General features: G+C 38.4%; 1 protein-coding gene across 1 annotated transcript in view; it reads left to right on the forward strand.

Moving 5' to 3' along the window:
- Nucleotides 1-23,019, forward strand: part of Slc12a6 (solute carrier family 12 (potassium/chloride transporter), member 6) — a 98,598-nt gene that overhangs the window by 61,525 nt on the left and 14,054 nt on the right. The window contains exons 4-18 of the mRNA XM_005381156.1: nucleotides 1,338-1,432; nucleotides 5,399-5,530; nucleotides 6,647-6,793; nucleotides 8,665-8,719; nucleotides 9,671-9,801; nucleotides 10,463-10,704; nucleotides 12,147-12,361; nucleotides 13,820-13,978; nucleotides 14,383-14,481; nucleotides 14,738-14,795; nucleotides 17,176-17,350; nucleotides 17,830-17,948; nucleotides 19,826-19,924; nucleotides 21,783-21,902; nucleotides 22,823-22,927. Coding sequence (XP_005381213.1) covers nucleotides 1,338-1,432; nucleotides 5,399-5,530; nucleotides 6,647-6,793; nucleotides 8,665-8,719; nucleotides 9,671-9,801; nucleotides 10,463-10,704; nucleotides 12,147-12,361; nucleotides 13,820-13,978; nucleotides 14,383-14,481; nucleotides 14,738-14,795; nucleotides 17,176-17,350; nucleotides 17,830-17,948; nucleotides 19,826-19,924; nucleotides 21,783-21,902; nucleotides 22,823-22,927 — 1,951 coding nt within the window. The remainder of the gene's footprint in view (nucleotides 1-1,337; nucleotides 1,433-5,398; nucleotides 5,531-6,646; nucleotides 6,794-8,664; nucleotides 8,720-9,670; nucleotides 9,802-10,462; nucleotides 10,705-12,146; nucleotides 12,362-13,819; nucleotides 13,979-14,382; nucleotides 14,482-14,737; nucleotides 14,796-17,175; nucleotides 17,351-17,829; nucleotides 17,949-19,825; nucleotides 19,925-21,782; nucleotides 21,903-22,822; nucleotides 22,928-23,019) is intronic.

Here is a 23,019-nt window from a genome sequence, read left to right on the forward strand (position 1 = left end):
GAGTCTTGCTGAGTTGCCGAGGCTGTCCTCGAGCTTCTGATTCTTCTGCCTCAGCCTCCTCAGTAGCTGGGATAACAGGCACGTGCCACCACGCCCAGTGGAGTATTTCTTACATCTGTGTTTCACTCCCCTCATACTATTTATTTTTAGTGTTTATATTGTCTGAACTTTTGACCACTGAGAACTAGTTGAGGTTGGCTTTGTGTCCTTTCACATGACCCAGTCATTCTGATAATTTGTTGGCTTTTTCCAAACTCATTTTATATATTTAAGGATATAGGATTTTTAGTATTTTAAAAAATTTATATTGCTATATATTTCTTCAATACTGAAGATCTTAGTTTTCAGTTTTGTTCTGGTGCCATTGGAAATTGAGCCCAGGGTGCTCTACCTCAACAACATCCACAGCTATTTTTATTTTATTTTATTTTATTTTATTTTATTTTAGTCTTTTTGAGGCAGGGTCTCACCATGCAGTTCAGACTGACCTTGAGCTCACTTTGTAGCCCAGGCTGGGTTGCAAACTCGCAGTGATCCTCCTGCCTCAGCTGGGTTGCAAGGGTGAGCTACCACATCAACTGAAAATCTTAAATTTTAGTAGGCTTTATATAATTTTTAACTTTTTTCTTTAGTGACAGACTGTGTAATTATATAACTTTTCATAGTACAAAACCAAAATCAAGGAAGTACAAACTTCGCTTTCCTAGAGACTCAAGTTTTTCTCTTTTTTTCTTCATACTTTGTTCACTACATTCTTAACCACCGGATACTGTGAGTGACTCCCTAATAACTAGGTCATCGTGGGGACTTGGTGTATGTTCAACTTACTCTTTACTCCCTTCCTCCTCCCTTGCCTCCTCTGCCCCCATCTGGTGCCTCTTTTAACAACGTAAGAAATTGTGTATACAAAAATAATACTTGGTTAAGTGACCTGACATAATTGATAAAAGGTCAGACAGCCCTGGAGATAGAGAATTCTTTCTCCAGTGTTAACAACAGCAGTTTGTAAAGTAGCTCATGTCTGTATCCTGAGTAGGTACTTCATAAATCCTCTGGATTTTTTTTCTGTCCTGGATTTGGGTAACTTTTAAGAGTAGGACCTTGCTAAGTCAGGCTAGAATAGTGCCTCCAAAAGTCTTTGAATTAAGAAAAAGAATGACCTGTGTTTATTTCTTAGAGATTTGTTGGTGCTTCTACTAAAAAGGGAGCCACATTCTACAAGCAAGGTTAATTGAATCTTAGATTGAATTTAGATTAATAAAGAGGCAATATGCAGTTATTTGGTGCTGTTTATTTAATACCAGTGAGAAACTAACTTGGTTTACTGTTTTTTCCAGATGATGGGCATAAGAAAGCTCGAAATGCTTATCTCAATAATTCCAATTATGAAGAAGGAAATGAATATTTTGATAAAAATTTGGCACTCTTTGAGGTAATACTTTGGAGAAAACTACAAAATTTAGGAAGAGATTTCAAGATAGCTATTGTCTCTTATTTTAAAATAAGCTGAATAATGTTTAAATAAAATATACTTGTTATAACTTTTCATTATAATTAATTTTGTCCACATGATCTAATTATAGTGAGTATTTATTAAATGTTATGTTTGTTTTTTGTTTTTTGGGTTTTTTTTTTTTTTTTTTTTTTTTTTTTTTTTTTTTGGTTTTTCTCCGGTACCGAGAACCGAACTCACGACCTTGTGCTTGCCAGGCAGGCGCTTTTTGCCGCTGAGCTAAATCCCCAGCCCCTGTTTTCTGGGTTTTTGTTTTGGATTTTTTGTGTGTGTGGTACCAGGAATTGAACTCATGACCTCACGTTTGCCAGGCAGGCTCTGTGCTGCTGAGCTATATCCCTGGCCTATTAAATGATATGAAGTAAGGAAGAAGAGTGTTGATTTCTCAGACATATGGAGAGCCTTGTAGTCTGATTTAGATATAGAATAGTTTGAATATAAAACAGCCCTATGTTTAGGAAGACTAACATTTAACTTAGAACTATCTAAACGATAACCACTCTAAGGAGAGGCTGCCAGATTAAGATTTATATGTCTCTTTTTATTGGTACATGTTTGCAATACATGACGTTTACATTCTTTGGAGGAATATATATATATATGTGTGTGTATATATATATATATATATATATATATATATATGTATAGTATTTACTATCTCCCTTCAATTCTTCCCCTATTCCAAAAATGTATCTGTTTATAACAAATAATAATTACATTTTCAGGTAAAATGTGATATTTTCATTTATGTAGATATTGTGGGATGACTAAATCAAGTTACTTAACATATCCATCACCCTTTGTACTATTAGTGATATAAATATTGGAATTTTAGTTTCTTAGCAGTTTTGAAATACACAGTATATTAAGGTGGTCACCATATTGTGGAACAGATGTAAAACTTATTACTCTTGTTTAACTAAAACTTTGTAACCTTTGCCTGACATTCCTGGTTCTTCCTCCTCTCTTTCCCCAGCCTCTGGTAACCACCATTGTACTGTCTACTTCTGAATTAACTTTTTGAGACATGGTCTTACTGTGCAGTTCAGGTTGGCCTTGAACTCACTATGTAGCACAGGCTGGCCTTGAACTCAAGACAATCCTCTTGCCTCAGCCTGCCAAGTGCTGGGGTTACAAGCATGCACCACCATGCCCAGCTGAGTTAAAATTTTTAGTATTGTCATATAGGTAAAATTATGTGGTATGCCTCTCTTTGGACTTATTTCACTTAACATAGTGAAGAGAACCTGTATGTGTTATCTGACTAAGACTGATGGGTCTGTGTCCAAACTACTGAAAGAGACTGGTTTAGTACAATACTACGTTTGTCTGGCTTTAGACAACAGTGGAAGTGCCATATCTCGCAATGTGCTTTGTTAAAAAAAGTTCTTTTTCTTTCAGCTTCCTTCAAACTAAGTTCTGAGGTGAACATTTATTTCAACCACAGATGTTCTTCCTCAGTCTATCATGCTTGGTGCTATAGTAATTACACAGCTGGGACTGTAGCTCAGTGATGAAGTGCCTGCCTAGCATGAAGGCCCTAGGTTTGACCCCCAAACAACTTAAAAAAGAAAAACCTAATAATTGCCATAAATATTGGTAGCCAAAAGAGGGTGTGATATAGTTGATCACATTACCAATGTGAATGTTAGTACTGCAGGAGCCACTGATTTGTTTTCACTGTAGATAGTTACTTAGCTACTACAAAGAATAATGAAAGTTTTCATTAAGAATGTTATAAGTAGGGGTTTGGAGATGTAGCTCAGTGGTAGAGAACTTGCCTGGGAAGTGTGAGGCTTTGGGTTGGATCCCTAGCACAAGAAAAAAGGAAGGATGAATTAGTGTAAGCAGAAAACAGCATGAAATTTCCCCAAAAAATTCGAAATAGAACTACCACATGACCTAGCAGTTCCACCATTCAGTATATAGCCAAAGAAAATGAAGTCAGTATGTCAAAATAATGTCTGGGTTTCCATGTTTATTGCAGCATTGTTCATAGTAGCCAAGATATGCAACCTAAGTGTCCAACAGTGATGAATGGATACGGAAACATATAACACAGTAGACTATTATTCAGCCTTAAAAAGAGGGTAATCCTGTCACTGGAGACAACATGGATGAATTTGGAGAAAATGTGTTAAGTGAAATAGAAAAATATCACTGATCTCACTTACATATGGAATCTGAAAGGTGAATTCCTAGAAGCAGGGAATACAGTGTTAATTATCAGGGGCTATAGATGGGACTGATGAGGCAATGTTAGTCAGAGGGTATAAAATTGCCATTGGACAGGAAGAATAAGTGTTATGGCTGTGTCTAGATGTCCTCCCAAAGCCTCATGCAGTCGTAGGTGGAGCTTTTTCAGAGGTGGCTGAATCTAGAGTGTGTGATTAATTAATGGTGCAATGCTAGGATTAAGGGGGTGTGTGATTACTAAGTTAATCCACTGATTAGTTTGGGACCACTCTAATCTGGTAGTCTGGATACAGTATAAAGAACAGAAAGAGGCTTGTCTTGTTCCTTGTTGCTTTGTTACCTTCTGCCTGCCATGAACTGTTTCTTCTTTGTGATGCCTGTCTGTCACGCCACCCTGCCTTGGAGCCACCTGACTATGGATTGAAAATTCTATAAACTGTGAGCTAAATAAACCTTTCCTCCTTTAACTTCAGGTGTCAAGTATTTTGTCTCAGCAATGAGAGAAAACTAAAACAATAAGGTTTTCAGATATGTTACACAACATGATGACTGTAGTTAATATATACTTGAAAGTTGCTAAAACAGCAGATTTTCAGTGGCCTCACTACAAAAAGAAGTACTTGTCGTGATGGATATATTAACTAGCAAGATTTTTTGTATGTATGCATATGTCAAAACATGTTATGCACTGTAAATATATGCAGTTTATTTACTTACTTGGTGGAACTGGTTATTGAACTGACGGTCTTCATGCTGAGCTGTATCCCCAGCCCTTTTTTAAAAATTACGTTTTATTTTGAGACAAGGTCTTGCTAAGTCAACAAGTTGTCTGGGCTGGACTCAAACTCCTGAATCCTCCTGCCTCAGCCTCCCAGAATACTGAGATTATAAGTGTGTACCAGCACATCTGGCTAAAATATGCATATTTTAATTTGTCAGTTAAAAATTTTATAGGGTTCATGGCACCCTAATAAAGTGTGACTTCGTGTGTGTGTGTGTGTGTGTGTGTGTGTGTGTGTGTGAGAGAGAGAGAGCGAGCGAGAGAGAGAAAGAGAGAGGGAGAAAGCACAGTGCTGGGGAATTGAACCCAGGACCTCATTTGTGTTAGGCAAACACTCTACCTTTTGCTACATTCCTAGCTCTTTTAGTACTTGATTAGTTTTTGTTGTTGTTGGTTTTTTGTTTGTTTTTTATTTTGAGACAGGGTCTGGTTGTGTAGTTCAGGCTGGCCTTGAATTCACTATGTAGTCTAGGCTGGCCTTCAACTCATGGGAATCCTCCTGCTGCAACCTCCGGAGTACTGGGATTACAGGCTTGTGTCAACCATGTGTCAACCAAGGATCAGCCTCTATGATCCTTTAAATATGGGAAACAGTCTCATTGATAAATTTCCTTAAAATATTTACCTATGAAAATTTTCTCATTACTTTGCAGTTTTCTGATAGAAAGATATTGTGTTTTGTGTAGTATTTATTCAGGGTAATGGGTTTTATTTTGGCATATTGTACATGCATGTAACATACTTTGGCCATTTCCACTCCAGTAACCCTCCTTTCCTTTTTCTCTCCACCCCCGTTCCTTTCCATTTCTCTTAACAGTCTCTTTTACTTTCATGTCAAGAAAGTTTATTTTGAGGCTTATTTTCATTGTGCTTTGTAATTCATTTCTTCCATACGTCTGGCTTTACAGGAAGAAATGGACACCAGACCAAAGGTCTCTTCTCTCCTCAATCGGATGGCCAATTACACTAATCTAACACAAGGAGCAAAGGAGCATGAAGAGGCAGAAAATATCACTGAAGGGAAAAAGAAGCCAACCAAGGTGAGGCCTCAGAATAGCAAGGACCATTTAATGTCTAGGAACTATTAAATGCTTGACATATTCCTGGCAGTAGCGAGCACTGGTGTCATAGCACAAGCAGTGCCCTGGCTGTCGTGTGGGGGGACGGTCCGTAGATGGTTTTAACTCTGTAAAAATGTACATTAAGTTTTGGGAAATGCTTTAACAAATGTGTAAGCAGGATTAAAGAGACTGAGGCTGGCAAGGGAGCCAGATGGAGGGTTTTGCTGCTTCATGTAGGTTCAGCAGAGAAGGCCCCGCTGACAAGGTCATACTTGCGCAGAGGCCTCAGTGTTGTGAGGGAGGGAGTCATGGGGGAGAGCAGCATTCCAGCGAGAGGGAATAGCGGTCAGGGGTGTCCAGCAGCCATCTGCTCATGCCATCTGTCTGTTGTGAAGTTGTTGGATTACTAAAAAGAAAACACTAGTTTTTCTTAGCATGAAGATGAGACAACATATATCATTTAGCCTTCAATTGTTCAGCCCTTTAAAAACTGGCAGGATGGCCCTTGGGCTACATTTCCCCATCTGTTCTATTTGCCAGCGAATTCCGAAGGGTTTCCATCAAGTCATTCTATTTTTATTTCTTTTTTATTTTTATTTTGTGTTTGTTTTGAGACAGGGTCTTGCTATGTAGTCCAGGCTAATCTTGAACTTACTGTGTAGCCCAGGATGTCCTCAAACTCACAGCAGTCCTCCTGCCTTAGCCTCCCAAGTGCTGGGATTAGAGGGATGTGTGCCATGACACTTGGCCATTATTCTGTTTTTAAATGAAAAAGAGAAATTTCTGTCATCTTGGAAGGACAGAAAATGGTAAACATTTGTGGCCAAATGCATATGTATATAAAAAATGTGTAGGAAGCTGTGCAAAGAAAAGCTGCATAGCTCTAGGAATAGACCCATAAGCTAGAGATTTGTATGTGCTTTTTGAAGATACTGCTTAAATTTACCTTTACTTTGACATGAATATGATAATTAGGGAGTAAGTTTTTATAGAAAAGATTAAAAATTTTAAAAGAAAAAAGTAAACTGCAAAAAAAAAAAAATCTCTTTTGGATAACTATATAATTTTTTCCTCTGTCTGCATCTTTCTTTCTAGACCCCCCAAATGGGTACCTTCATGGGTGTCTACCTCCCATGTCTACAAAATATTTTTGGAGTGATCCTCTTTCTACGCCTTACATGGGTGGTGGGCACAGCTGGAGTTCTTCAGGCCTTTGCAATTGTCCTTATCTGCTGCTGCTGTGTAAGTTTTGCATTGGCTCCTAGAGATCATGTGGAACATTTTGTGTTCTCAGGAGTATATGCATTTGATATCTTTGGAAATAAAGAACATTTAGAAAGATTTATAATGTCAACAGGAGAGATGATTCTGTTATTAAAATCTAAAGGATTTTCATTTATTTAGTACCTGTTATTCAAGTACCTGCTTGCTGTCTAAGATTATATGATGTGCTAGAAAGTACAAAGCAAGACTTCAACTGGAAGTGGAAGATAAAGAATCTAAATACTTGGAGCTGGATAGCACCAGTATTGTTACAGAAAATGTATTAGAAAATGTGGTATGTTATTCCAGAATGTGTTGATAAATAGAAACTGACAGTTATTTGAGGGATGAGGCATATTTGAGTTAGATTTGGTTTGGTTTTAGTCTTTCTCTCTTAGAAATTTCAATTTTTCTTTCCATGTCTTTTCTTCCCTATACTGGGATGGATCCCAGCCATGTCTGTCATTTTTGTTATGTCTCTTTTTATTCCTGTCACCGTTTTGCTTTCCGGTATTAGCTGAGTATTTTGCAGAGCAGGTTAAGCAGACATAGTGCGTATTATAAATTAACGGTGCTCCTGTTCTATTTTGTTTTGTTTTCAGTTTCTCAGTCTTGAAAGTTTTGGTCACATCTCACATGTAATCAGCCACCAAGACCAATCCATTCTCTGTTGGAAATCTTACATTCAACCCTTCCTTTTTATTCTGACTACCATCATTGTAGGTGTTTGGTTGGTTTTTTTGGTCTTTTTTTTTTGAGACAGGGCCTCGCTGTGCAGTTCAGGCTGGCCTTGAGCTCACTTTGTAGCCCAGGCTGGTCTCGAACTTGCAATGATCCTCTTGCCTCAGCCTCCGAAGTGCTGGGATTGCTGGCGTGCTGTACCATACCCGGCACCATTGTAGTTTTTAAGCCTCTCACTGAACTATTGTAGTGGCCTACTAACCAGGCCCTCTGCCTCCAGCTGCTCCCTATTTGCAGTCCGTTCTGTACTGTGCTACTCAGTAAGTCACAGTTCTTCTACACTGAAGTTTTCACTGCTTTCGTTTATTGCTGAATGTTGTTCTTGGTTCCACAGCTAGTCTTTAGTCAGGTTCCAGTCTGTTTCCAAGTTCTCTCCCTAGTTATTCCTTTTGAGTGTGTTAGGCTTTATTTCCTGTTTAGGAGATTCAGAATGAGATCAGATGTTCTTGGGTAAGATTAGGCTCTTAGCGCCTAATCTCCAGGTTATGATATCAAGGCCATTTTGACAGTATAGACACTCTTCATTTAATGACCTACCTGTTTAACAACTGTTTGGACTTACAACTGAAGTGGGATGTTCAGACTTAATCTGCTACTCAGGCTTATGACTTGTCTTTTTTATGCAGTTCTGTACATCTTGTTTATAGAGCCTCAATATCTTTTATATAGTACTGTAACTTGTTGACTGTATTGTACAGTACTGTAGTTTTCTATTGTTATACAACACAGTACTGCATGTAAATTATATAAATAAAAGCAAAGTCATCAGGTTGGCATTTCCTTTGACCATCTCATTGTTCTGAATATTGTAATGTGCATACTATATACAGTTCTTCATTTAGCAGCCAATTCATTTAACAACCTAGTTGCAGGAATGGAATTGAGTCAATAAATGAGGAATCTCTGTATGTACAGATAATAGTAGTGTGACTAATGCAGAGTTGGACACATCATCTCATTTACATATCATTGGGAATGCCAGCAACTCCCTCCATAAAAGTAGGTACAGGTAAATGCTTAAAAAGTGCTCTGAGGTCTACAGTTAGGAGAGTAGTACAGAACTGTCAGCTTCACCTGGTAACAATAGTGTCCTTTGTCTTTTTTCACAGACAATGTTGACTGCTATCTCCATGAGTGCCATTGCCACTAATGGAGTGGTGCCAGGTGAGTAGTCCAGACTTGGATTTCAGGGATTGTCAGTGATTACTGTATATTTATAAAGCCAGAGATACAGACTTCCAAAGAACAGATTGATATTTGCTCTGTTGTTGTTGGTTGTTTTGTTTTGCTTTGCTTTGCTTAATATTGTTTTGTTCCGTTTCACTTTGAGATGTGGTCTCACTGTGTAGTTCAAGCTCGCCTCAACTAGTAGTGAGCCTCCCACATGCTAGGATTACAGGTGTGCATCACCACACCTGGCTTACTGTGTTTTATATTCAACAGAGAAACAGTCCATAGGCCTTAGAGACTAATACTACTTGTGTTTAGAGTATCTTCTTCATTTTTATTTCTTTATTTATTTGTCTTTTTGAGACAGGGTTTTGCCATGCAGTTCAGGCTGACCTTGAGCTTTGTAGCCCAGGCTGGTCTCCAACTCAACAATCCTCCTGCCTCAGCCTCCCAAGTGCTGGGATTACAGTTGTGCACCACCACACTCGGCTAGCATACCTTCTTTAAAGTCTATTTTTTTCTAGACTACAAAGCTTTATTTTTAGTCACACTTTGGCCTGTCTTAGTGTTTTCTTGTTTGTTTGTGTTTGGTACCAGGAATTGAACTCAGGACCTCACGCTTGCTAGGCAGGTGGTGTGCCACAGAGCTATATCCCCAGCCCTAGCCTGTTTTAGTTGATATATTTTATTAGGCTATCTCATGCCCATGTTAAATATTCCCATTCCTGGTAAAATGTACTGCTTATTATAGAGCATTAGATATAACATAATACAAGTTTCATCTTCTACTTCCCACTAGTAATCTACTTGTTAACACATTCAGGATTTTCAAAAGCCTGACACGTTTATCCTCTATGCATATGTTGTTTATTCTTACTTATGACTTGCTCACATTCCTGTTCCTAATAACTGTTTATCCTACTCACCTTCTATTTTGTCTTCTAGCTGGAGGCTCTTACTTTATGATTTCCCGGGCACTGGGTCCAGAGTTTGGTGGAGCTGTTGGCCTCTGCTTTTATCTTGGTACCACATTTGCAGCAGCCATGTATATCCTTGGTGCCATTGAAATTTTTCTGGTGAGTAACAACTTAATTGCAGTCTACATAGAAGAGATACGGATTTAGGTCTGTTTTGTTCTTTGATATCAAAGTTTCTGAGAGGTCAGCTGTAGAAATCAATGCAGTGATTGCTGACCTGTTACTAGGCTCTTAATTTAGTGAGACAGAAAGATTGCGGTCCTTTTTCTGTCCCTTCCTCTTCCCCTTCACTTGATTGCTGCCACTCTACCAGTTCAACTAAGTAACAGTCTTGGAAAGCAAGATCTGAGCCTACGGGGTGGGGGTGGGGTGTAAAATAAACCTTGTCTTTTTTGATGTCTTTATCCCAGTGAAATAAAATGTATTCCATTTCTCTATTCATTGGGATATATTCTTTACTATTTAAAGTGATGATGGAAGGGCTAAGCTAATTATCATTATTATCATATACATCCCTTTGACTAAAAATATTTATTCCTTTTGTTTTCACTTGGGAATGTAGTTATTCAGAATAGCAAATAGGAAAAAAAATTCATGGTATCTCGTTTCTGTAGGTATTCCAGATCCAAATAGGAATTAGGCTAATTCTCTAGTCATTTTTCTGTTTCAGCTTTGTTTTCCTTCATGAAAGCAGATAAAAATTATTGCAGCCCCTTTTATTTGATTATTTTGAAATGACCATTTTTTGTTGTTCTAACAGGTGTACATTGTGCCCCGGGCTGCCATCTTTCACAGCGATGATGCCCTTAAGGAATCAGCAGCCATGCTAAATAACATGCGAGTGTATGGCACAGCCTTCTTGGTCCTCATGGTGTTGGTGGTATTCATCGGTGTGCGCTATGTGAATAAGTTTGCCTCACTTTTCCTGGCCTGTGTCATTGTATCGATCTTGGCAATCTATGCTGGAGCCATCAAGTCTTCTTTTGCACCCCCACATTTCCCGTACGTGACTGTCTCTTGGCCTCGTTATTAGGGAGTCACTCACAGTATCTGGTGGTATGATAATTTCAATCAGACTTTGATGAGTCTAATATTTTGCGATTGGTCCAGTTATCTGATTTTTTTTTTTTTTATTTGGTAGTGGGAATGAAACTTAGGGCCTCACACTTGCCAGGCAGGTGCTGTGCCACTGAGCTAAATCCCCAGCCCTTTTAGCTCAGCGGCACAGCGCTTGCCTGGCAAGCACAAGGTTGTGAGTTTGATTCCCAGTAATGGAAAAAAAAAAAAAAATACCCAGCCCTGGCCCAGTTATCTGGTAATGGCGAACAAGAACATGAACTCTTATTTTCCTAATGCCTGTCCAGCATTTTTTATGTTATGCTATATAGCATCAATAATAGATTCTATCATAGATGTTTAGTCTGCTTATCTGTAATATAGCTGAAGATCTTTTTAGGGTCATGCAAGCTCTAAAAGCAATATTTTGGCTGTATCTCAATTTGGAAAATTCCATGCCTTGAGTTTTCTTTGTTGACGGAGGACAAAGCCATAAGGCATGGTATTTTCTTTAAAGTATTCCAGGAAAATAAGACAAAAGCTTAAAAAAATACATGAAACAAAACTGGGAACTGTTGAAAGTCATTGACGCTGAGTAATAGAAACATGATTCATTATGTATGTGTGTAATCGTTCTGAAGATTTTAAAAGTTGCTTTGTTCTACCTAAGAACAAAGAGGTATTTTAACTATGGGTGTATTATCCTTTTGTTTGTATTTAGGTCTTTGGATAGAACACAACTAAAATTAGAAAAATCCCAGTGAAATAAAAGAATATTTGTATTATTCTTTAATACCTTCATTCCCACTGGGTCTAGGCTTACGTAGAAGAACGATTTTGTTTTAGTGGGATGTTTTTTTAATTCTAGCCAAGCTGTCTTCCTCACAACAGTAACCAAAAGGCTTAACATAATAATTCCAAGGTGGTATTATGAGTTTAAGGCTTTTCTAGGCCAAAAAAATAGGGACTATTTTTTTTAATAAGAATCACAGGACTCCAGGATTATTTTGACCTAATAGTTGATTAGTAGCCTGTTTTTGGAAAATGAGTCAGCATACAGTCTTCTGATAATTCTTGTGTTTGAATTCTATCACTGTCATGTACCATCAGAATGATCTTGGACGGAATATTATATTTCCCTAAAGTTTAGTTCTTCCATCCACAAAATAAAAAATGCTAATGCACTATGAAATCGCTGTAAGGGTTAAATTGGCAGAATATGTGTGTCACCACTCACAGTGCCAGTCAGTAAATACTAGTTCCTTTCCTATCTATGACAGAAGCTCTTAGAGAGGAGATCATTTTGCTCCTTTACTATCCTATTTCCTTTTTTAAAAATATATTTTCTTTTTCTTGCTTAATCTTTCCCCTTTTTTATTTCCACTTAGGGTCTGCATGCTGGGTAACCGCACTCTTTCATCAAGACACATTGACGTTTGTTCCAAGACCAAGGAAATTAACAACATGACAGTACCATCAAAGTTATGGGGCTTTTTCTGTAACTCCAGTCAGTTTTTCAATGCCACCTGTGATGAGTACTTTGTTCACAATAATGTCACGTCAATCCAGGGCATTCCTGGTTTGGCTAGTGGTATCATTACAGGTGAGTTGAGGGTTTTTTATTCCTTTGTAAGGAAATAGGATCCCCCATCTTAGACTCTTCTCGGTCATGAAAATGTACTGCCATGGTGCTACTTCCTTTCTTAAGCTTAGTACACGGCACAATTATTCAGCATCCCTTGTAGTGTTAGCCTGTTAAAATTTACCTCCTTTGAGAACAGCAGAGCTAGAATAAGATAAAATAGTTTCTATAGTCTGTCCCTCTCTCCCTTCCACACCTTTCTATTTTGAGACAGTGTCGTCCTTCATTGCCCAGGCTGGCCTCTAATTCCTGGGTTCAAATGATCTTCCCACCTCATCCTATTGAGTAGCTGGGACTGGACATGCACCACCATAGCCAAATTTATGTGTTCTTAAAAAATTGCGAATGTTATTCCTGAAATGACAAGTAAAATAGAACTGTTTCAGTGTCATCACATTCACACATATTTTTCTAATTCAACTAAATTTCTGAAATTCTTTCCTAAGTGACATTAGTCTTAAATGTTTGATCCACAAATTTCTTTACACATTAAGCAAGTCCACATTCAGGTATTAAAATAGTATAGATGACTAGTAAAAAGTAATAGACTGCTACTGGGCGTGGTGGCACATACCTGTAATCCCAGCACTCGGGAGGCTGAGGCAGGAGGATGGTTGTGAGTTTGAGGCCAGCCTGGGCTGCAAAGTGAGTTCAAGACCAGCCTGACCTGCATAGCAAGACCCTGTCTCAAAAAGACCAAAAAAAAAAAAAAAGTAATAGGCTTTGAGAGACATTCTGGCTAACTTTTACTATTTATATTAGAAAAGTTAACTGTATTTGTTGTACTAAAACATCTTGTCAAATTATCTTTAAAATGAAGAAAGACATTTTTATTTATGTGTTTTATTGCACAATACATATGTGTATATATGTATTCATGTTGACACAAACAGTCCTTTAAAAACTGTTATTATAAGTGTCTAGAATTGTGGCAAACTGGGAGAGTACTTGCCTAGCATATGCAAGGCTCTGTGTATGATCTCAAGCAAAACAAAAAATAAAAACTATGTCAAAAAGTGGTCTGATTTTAAATGTTTTTTGGGTATGAAATTAGTTTATTGAGCTGGGCATGGTGGTGCACAAAGGAGGCTGAGGCAAGAAGATCATTGTAAGTTCAAGACCAGCCTGGGCTACAAAGTGAACTCAAGGCCAACCTGAACTGCATAGCGAGGCCCTGTCTCAAAAAAACAAAAAAAGAAAGAAATTAGTTTATTAATATTTGCATTTTGAGACAGGATCTTGCTGTGTAGTTCACTCTGCCATGAACTCACAATACAACCCAGCCTGGCCTCAAACTCACAGCAGTTCTCCTGCCTCAGCCTCCCCAGTGCTGGAATTACAGATGTGTGTCACTATACCTGGCTAACTAGTTGTATTTTTACTATACTTTTTTTTATTATATTCTGTTTCCTTCTGCAGAGAACCTTTGGAGTAATTATCTACCTAAGGGAGAGATCATTGAAAAGCCCTCAGCCAAATCATCTGATGTCCTGGGAAACTTAAATCATGAATATGTTCTAGTTGATATTACCACCTCTTTCACTCTTCTGGTGGGGATATTCTTTCCCTCTGTCACAGGTAAGTGGCAGTGCTGATGTGTCTGTTTTATTTTATTTTATTTTATTTTATTTTGTTTTATTTTATTTTATTTTTAATTTATTTATTTATTTTGTCTTTTTGAGGCAGGTTCTCCCTAGGCAGTTCAGGCTGGCCTTGAGCTCACTTTGTAGCCCAGGCTGGTCTCGAACTTGCAGTGATCCTCCTGCCTCAGCCTCCTGAGAGCTGGGATTATAGGGATACGCCACCACGCCCAGCTGATGTGTCTATTTTAGAAGATCTCAGACCCACGGAGTTATTTTTTTCAGGAGACAGAATTATACTCTCAGAGTTCTTAGATTTACCTTTAGCCTTCAGTATCAGTATAAACATCAAAGTGTCCAGGAACTCAAGAAGTTAACTTTGTTTTTTCCCCTTCTCTGAAGGTATCATGGCTGGATCAAATAGATCTGGAGATCTGAAAGATGCTCAGAAGTCTATTCCCATTGGAACAATCCTTGCCATCCTGACCACGTCCTTTGTCTGTATCCTTTCAGGGATGCGGCCTGAGTCGACATTACAGGAACATCTAGTAGAACTAGGTTGACCCATGTTTTAGTAAAGGTTTTTCTCTACCATCTTCTTGGAAGATACTCTGCCCATTTCATATACAAAATTCAAGTAAGATTTTTGTAGGATTAGGGAACTTAGTGATTTACTTTAATGATAGGAGAATTTCTGATTCTTTATGTTGTCTGATGTTGGAGGGTAAACGCAGTTTCCTTGACCTCAGTATGGTAGATTTAAGCAATGTTGTCCTTTTTGGTGCATGTATTGAAGGGGTTGTTCTCAGAGACAAGTGAGTAGTTACACTCTTTGTGTGATTTCCATGACATACGATCATCCAAAATGGCTCTAAGACAGTTATGCTCTCAAAAACCCAGTCTAAGGTAACAGTGATTGACTAATAATTAGAAAATTCATGTACTGAGATGGGGTGTGGCTCAGTGACAGAGCACCTGCACAGCATGTGCCAGGCCCTAGGTTTGATACCCGGCACAGTACCCTGCACGGTAGGAAGGGAGGGAGGGAGGAAGAGGAAAGGAAAGGAAGAAAGAAAAGGGGAAAGAGAAAGAAAAGGAGAAGAAGGTAAGGATAAATATAAATGTATATAATTCCCTTTAAGAATAGTGAATAATAGGGACCAGTGTGTTGCTATAAATGTGTGAACCATAGTGAATGTAGAACTTTTAAAAAGCAGCAAATTTGTCTGAATAATAAGTACTTCCCTGTACACCAAGAACTATTGGAGAGCTAGACCAAAAGTGAAGGAAGGCAAGTAAAAACACCAAGAAACAAAAGTTGAGGTTGAATACCCACATATGTATGACCCAGCCATTCTATTTCAAGGTATATCCAATAAATATTTGTACGCATGCTTTAAGAATCATGCACAAGGATTCTCACAGTAGTAGTACTCCCAAATAGTCAAGATTTGGAAATAACTAAATATCCATTAGTAGTAGAATGAGTACATTATGTATTCATGCAATGAAAGACTACACAACAATAAAAATAAATGAACCATAGTGATAAAAGAAAAAGAATTTTACAATGCTAAGAGAAACCAAATACGAGATGTATATATTGCTTTTCATTTATATAAAGTTTTAAAATAAATAAGAAAACATAGTATTAGAAAGCAATATAAGGGGCTGGGGATTTAGCTCCGCGGCACAGTGCCTGCCTGGTAAGCGCAAGGTCGTGAGTTTGATTCCTGGTACCGGAAAAAAAAAAAAAAGCAATATAGTAGTGGAGAGGAAGAAAAGATACAGAGGATAGTAGAGTGACTGGGAGGAGGTATAAGAGAATTTTGGGTGCTGGTAGTGTTCTGCTAGTTGATCTGCATAATAGTTACATGGGTATTTGCTTTGTAGAAATTTATTGATATGTACATTTGTTTTTTGCACTTTTTACATACTTTAAAAAGTATTTAAACAATTCACAGAGCTAATTAGCAGTGACTTAAATGTTTAATAGTCATGATTTACGTGGCATGTGTGTGTGCCATAAGTCTTGAATCCTCATATACTTCCAGTGAGAGCAGAATTTATTATAAATTTCTGTTTGGAATGATTTGAAAATGTTTTACCATATTGATCCTTTTTTAAAACAGTTATTACCTCTTAGGAATCTGCCTAAGAAAATCTGATGTGTCAGTATATATAAAGATGGTAATTGTAGGTCAGCCGTGATGGCACACACACCTGTAATCCCAGTTCTCTGGGAGGCTCGGGCATGAAGATAGAACGTTCAAGCACAGCCTTAGCACCTTCATGCCTTAACAAGACACTGTCTGAAAATTTGAAAAAGGGCTGGCTGGGAATGTAACTCATTTCAGAGATCCTGGGTTCAATCCCTAGTAACACACACACGTTAATTACAGTGACAAATGGGTAATGTAAACTGTGATACAGGATTATTCAAAGCGCTAAATTTTTATTCATGGTTTTTCATAATAGAAAAATGCATATACTTAAAAAGAATACAGAATTATAAATGTAGTCAACTCATCCAGGTTTTTAAAAAAATAGTAAATAAACTAAGATACGCCAGGTATATACAATGTTAAGATTTGGGGTTTCCTTTTTTATTTTTTGTGCTTTCTAGTTTTTCCCTAAAAGCAGATTATTTTGGTAATCTGAAGGAGGAAGCTGTAACTAAAGCTTAGTTTATTTTCTGGTTCTAGGTTGTCTTTTCTTAATAGGGGTCATCAATGCTTTGTTTTTGTTTTTTGGTGATCTTTGCACTGTGGTATAATCCTAATCTTTCTTATTCTTTTTTCTTTTTTTTAAAATGAGGTTTCCCTAAATCATAAAGTTGTCCAGGCTGGATTTGAACTTGTGATCTTTGTGCCTCAGCCTCCCAGAGTGCTGAGGTGATAGGCTTGCGCTGTCATCTCCAGCCAATGCCTTTTTTTTTTTTTTTTTTTGCTGATGCTGCTGGAGACTGGACCCAGGGTCTTCCATGTGCTAGGCGAGTGCTCTACCACTGAGCTACATGCCTGGACTGTTGGCTTTTAATCAGAGCTATCTACCTTTACCTTTCTTAGTATTCATGTCTACCTCAATGTTAATTCTCTAAAAATTATAAACAGAGAAAAGGTGAAATGTCTTTCTGTTATTTCAGTGTTAAGGTATTTACAGATTACATTTCCTTGCTGCTTATTTCTTTCTTAGGTTTGGGGATGCAGTGAAAGGTAACTTGGTGGTGGGGACCTTGTCTTGGCCATCCCCATGGGTGATTGTCATTGGCTCCTTCTTTTCAACATGTGGGGCTGGACTTCAGAGCCTCACAGGTGCACCAAGGCTGTTGCAGGCTATTGCCAAGGATAACATCATACCATTCCTGAGGGTGAGTGACATCCTCTTTCTTTCTGTGACATTCTCTTTTTTCCCAGGTTTTAGGAGAAACAGTGTGGTCATAAATACAGAAACAGGTAGGTTTTTAACAGAGAACCATCTAATTCACCAATATGAGTTTATGTATAATTGTGGTAAAGGTGTTTAAAAGATAGTGCTGTTGTAGCATTATTATTTTTATAGTCATCTTTTTTTAATAGTCCTCACTTTTTATTTTTCATTTTTATTTTTTGTCTTTTGAGACAGGGTCTTGCTATGCAGTTCAGGCTGGCCTTGAGCTCACTTTGTAGCCCAGGCTGGCCTGGAACTTGCAACGATCCTACTGCCTCAGCCTCCCAAGTGATGGGATTACAGGCGTGTGCCACCATGCCAGGCTAGCATTATTATTTTTCAGATTGTGAAACTGTAGGTTAAAAGAATCAAGAGCACATTTACTCAGTATAAGCCTGGTATTTTCCCTCTTGTGTACAGGTTTTCGGTCACAGCAAGGCCAATGGGGAACCTACCTGGGCTTTACTTCTGACTGCTGCCATTGCAGAGCTGGGAATTCTTATTGCCTCCTTGGATCTTGTGGCCCCAATTCTATCCATGTAAGAGCCAGTTATTATCTTTAATTATTCTTACTTATATGATACATAACGCATGATTTCCATCAGTCATATAACAGTAGTGATAATGACAGAGTAAGTCAAATGCAGGTTTAACTTCACTTAAGGGATAATGAACATTCCAGAGAACTTTCCTGTAGAGCTGACTTACCCAAAGGCCTTACATATGCAGTGCTTTACTGCTGAGCTGCACCTCAGCCTCACCTTCTTTTCTGATTCATTATTAATTGGTTGTTAGCTTTTATTCACTCACCTCTGACTTATTCATGACGTATTATCAACCTGACACTATATAATGTACTGAGAATACAATGGATAAGATGGATAAGGCACAGCCTTAAAGAGCTGACGACAAGGAAACCTCACGATCCACACCTGGTGATGAGGGCCATGGTAGCGTTGAGTGCTGGGTGGGATAGTTCTTAAAGTGAGGCATGTAAGTAACCTGGGACTCTGGAGAGATTTACTGTAGGAGGTGACAGTTGTGTCTTGAAGGATGACTAATTGTTTGCTAAGCAAATAAGAGGTGAAGAATGTTCTAGGCAGTGGGTATGTGTAACAGAGTTGAGAAATGAAGTTTGGCTTGGTTGTGGTGGCAAGTGCATGCTGGGTGAGTTGGCAGGCCAGAGAAGTAGAGCCAGATCACAAATGACCTGGTCTTTTATTTGGAAACAGTGCATAATCCTTTGAATACAAAATTATGTTGTTATGTTTATGTTGTAGAATGATCCAGTTATAAAGTGATACAGAAAAGTGGAATAAGAGGGTGAAGATTCAGATGAGAACCAAATGTTGAAATAGAAAAATAATTGTATCAAAAACCCTGAATGGGACGGGGGAGTAGGAGAGGGACAAGGGGTAGGAAGTGGAAGGAGGAAGGAGAGAACATAATGTATTACAACTCAAGTTACAAAATTGAGCTGGGAATGCTAACTAGGAAGAAAAAGTGAGAGCCTGAATGAAGGTGACAGTAGTAGAGAGGAAAAAAAAGAAAAGAAGTTTAGAAATTTACCCACTCCCCCAGTACTGGGGTTTGAACCCAGGGTCCTCGTTCAGAGCTACATAACCAACCCCTTCCTCCTTTTTGTTTCTGTTTTGATTTGGTTTTGAGTTTTGGGTTTTTGAGGCAGGGTCTCACTATTCAGGCTGGCCTTGAACTCACTATGTAGCCCAGGCTGGCCTTGAACTCACAGCAGTCCTCCTGCCTCAGCCTCCTGAGTGCTGAGATTACAAGTGTGCAACACCACACCCAGCTGCTTGGTTTTTTGAGACAGGGACTTACTAAGTTGTGCGAGCTGGGCTCCAACTTGTAGTTCTCCTTCCAAGAATGCTGAATTTACAGACGTGTGCCACCACACTTTTTTTTTGGTGGTGGTGGTGGTGCTGCGTATTAAATCCAAGACTCATGCATGCTAGGCGAGTGCTCTTGCTGCACCCCCAAACCAGATTTTAAATAGGTAGAATCTCATAGGCCCTCATAAGTGAATTTGGAACAAAGCTGAGTAAGGAAGAAGAAACCTGGGTTATCCCATAAACAGCTGGGTAGAATAATTGTGTCATCAACTGAGAGCGAACATAGGATGAGTGCATTTGTGGGAAGAGGTTTAAATTTCTCTGCTTATTTACTCAAGGGCTAGTGGTCTGGAAGTGGGCTCCATTATGGCAGAAGTCTCTAGTTATTTAAAATAACCCTCAAGGGATCATTTTACAGTGATCATTGTTCTCACAGGGGTTTTGTTTGTTTTGTTTTGTTTTTACGGTGCTGAAGATGCAACCCAGGGCCTCACAGATGCTAGGCAACTTCTCTACCACTGAACTACATCCCTAGCCCTTACTCTTTTTCTCTTTTTGTGCTTCAGGTTTTTCCTCATGTGTTACCTCTTTGTGAACTTGGCGTGTGCTTTGCAGACATTACTTCGAACACCCAACTGGAGACCCCGATTCCGCTACTACCACTGGTGAGTCCACCTCCTCCTGCCCCCTCTCCCATGCTCTCTCCTTCCTCCTCCCACTTCCTACCCCTTGTCCCTCTCCTACTCCCACGTCCCATTCAGGGTTTTTGATACAGTTGTTTCTCTATTTCAACATTTGGTTCTCATCTGAATCTTCACCCTCTTATTCCACTTTTCTATATCAGTTATAATAACCTGTAATACCCACTAAGAATAAAAATCAAAACTATGATATATTTCCAACCTCCTTCATTTTTTCTTTTTCTTTTTGGTGGTAGTGCAGATTGAACTCAGGGATGATCTACCATTGTACATCTCCAGCTTTTAAAAGAAATTTTATTCTGAGATGAGATCACACAAAATTGTCCAAGCAGGCCTCAAACTTGCAATCCTCCTGCTTCAGCCTCTCTCAGTGCTGGGTACAGCACCATGCCCAGTTTAGCCTGCTTCATTCTTCAGGTTAAAACAGTGTTCCCTTTGCATATCTATTTTCCTCTTTCCCTCTTAGATAAGCAGTAGAATTCATCCCTTTTTACTTTTACTCTGATATCCTCATCAGTTTTCATTCTTACACTCTTGTCCTTAGAATTTCATTTAGTAGGTAAAAAGGGAGCTATGGTAGCAGACAACCCAAGTTAATATCTTGTCTAACTACTGTCTTTATAACCTTCAGCAGAGCACATAGTCATGTAAAATTCCATTTTATTCATTTCTAAAAAAGGACTCACAAATCTGAAGTGCTTAGTAGAGTGCCTGGCATATTAGTAAAGCTCTCAGTGAAATGCTACTGTTGCTGCTGCTGCTGCTATTGTAGAATTAAGCCTCCGTAGTCCTGATGGCCCAAAAAATTTGGATTTTTTGGGCCACTATACCAGCAATTTCCCATGTCTTTTCTCTCATAAACTTAGAGTTCCTTAACTAGGTCCTATATGCACCTATCCCTTGGTACCTTCCTCTTCGCTAACTTCCCTTGATTCTTTACTGCCTTCACTTAGCAATGATGGGGAGTGATGGGCCCTTTACCTCACAGAAATTTATACCTTCAACTGGTTTTAACACCTCTAATCTTCTGTCTTTAACTTTCTTTAAAAATTCACTATGAATATTTTGTGTTTGCTTCTATTATATTTTCTTATTTTTATTAGATTCTAATCTTCAGATTAACAGCTCTCCTACTCATGCCTTAAAATTCATCACAGAGCTCAGAAGTTCATTTGATACACAGAAGAATTTCAGTAAATGCAGTTGCCTATCCAATTTTTTATTTGACTTAAAAAAACCATTTCATCATCTTACAAAGTTTCTCTTTTATAGTAGTTTGTAAGAAAACTAATGGCAGCGTTTTCTCAGTGAGTTCTGTGCTTATACTAATTAAATATTCATGAAATTTGGGGAAATATTTATCTGAAAAAAGTTAAAGATTATAGAGTTGTTAACATTCCTGACTGTACATTCAATCCGTGCTTTTCCAGGCTATTCTTAATCATCCTCATAACTACAGATAACTTTTGTGTAGCACCCTTGTTCATTAACATTGGTGGAAAGCATCTGCTATTACAAAGGGTGCTTTGGGCTCAGTATGTATCTACTGACTGTTGCCAGTCCATGACAAGACGACTGTGAAACTGAGAATAAACATTTAGAAACTTGTCCAGATAGTCAGCATTGCCACACACCTGAAGGTGGCTGGGCACTTGGCTAGCTTGGGCGAGGCCCTACACTCACTGCTAACAACACTAGCATGGCTAAAAACCAATACAGAGCTGGGCATGGTGGCTCATACCTATAATCTTAGCACCTTTAGCACATTTTCTTACTTTTACCATTTAGACTTTCTTTTATATTTTTGTTTTTAATTTTCTAGGGCCCTGTCTTTCATGGGGATGAGTATCTGTCTGGCTCTGATGTTCATTTCTTCCTGGTATTATGCCATAGTAGCAATGGTAATAGCTGGTATGATCTACAAGTACATTGAGTACCAGGGGTGAGTGTGGATTTCACCTTGATCACTGCTAAAATTTTCAGGACTAATTTTTTATATACAGTTTAATGAAAATTACATTAAAGACCCAGATAACTTCATTTGTCTATAACAACATTCTGCACCCTGAAGTCCCTTAACCATCTTACAAATTTTTCATCACAAGGGAGAACCTGTTAAGAAACTATGCATAGGTCATGAAAAGTAGCTAAAAGGATATATGTAAATAATAATGATCAGTACTAAACAAAGTGCAATACAATACAAATATTTTTGCTAATCTCTTCAATCAAGGTATTTTTTAACTGCATAAAAATGAAATTAGTCCTGAATAATTTTGTAACAACTAAACTAGCTGGGTGTGGTGGCACACACCTGCAATCCCAACACTCAGGAGGCTGAGACAGAAGGATCGTGGTGAGTTCGAGGCCAGCCTGGGCTACATAAATGCGTTCAAGGCCAGCCTGCACTACATAGTGAGACCCTGTCTCAGTCCCCTCCTCCCAAAAAAAACAAGTAAGACCTCATAGCTTCCACAAATGCAGGATAAATAACATTCAGAAGATTACACTGAATTTTACTTTTCCCCATTATTTTTAAAATAACTTAAATTGGGGTCTTTAATAATTTTCTAATACAAATCGCTATTTTACATTGTTGCTTTTGCATAAATATATAAGACTGAGTGAGCGACCCTTCCAACTTTTATTCTGAAGTGTTTGTATAGTACAGTCTGTTGGTACATGGTGGGGTTCACCTGGCTCCCGGTGGGCTCGTTATGTTAGTAACATATACATCATTAATACGAGTTTAAACTTCTACCTTGTGTATATGTTACTTTTACTTTTTAAAGTAAGCTTTTTTTGAAATCATGCTTACTGTATTTTAAACCTGTCTCTGCTCTTTTCTCCTCTTTCTCCCAGAGCTGAGAAAGAATGGGGTGATGGCATCCGTGGGCTGTCACTCAGTGCAGCCAGGTTTGCTTTGCTTCGGCTGGAGGAGGGACCTCCACACACTAAGAACTGGAGGTAAAGAAGTCACTCCATAGAGCTTAGTGGTGTTCAGCACAGAGTTAATACCTGGAAACCTGTGCTTTGTTGATTACTGGATAAGGAAATCA

This window comes from Chinchilla lanigera, unplaced genomic scaffold (assembly GCF_000276665.1).
Source record: "Chinchilla lanigera isolate Chin_1 unplaced genomic scaffold, ChiLan1.0 scaffold00015, whole genome shotgun sequence".
Lineage (NCBI taxonomy): Eukaryota > Metazoa > Chordata > Mammalia > Rodentia > Chinchillidae > Chinchilla > Chinchilla lanigera.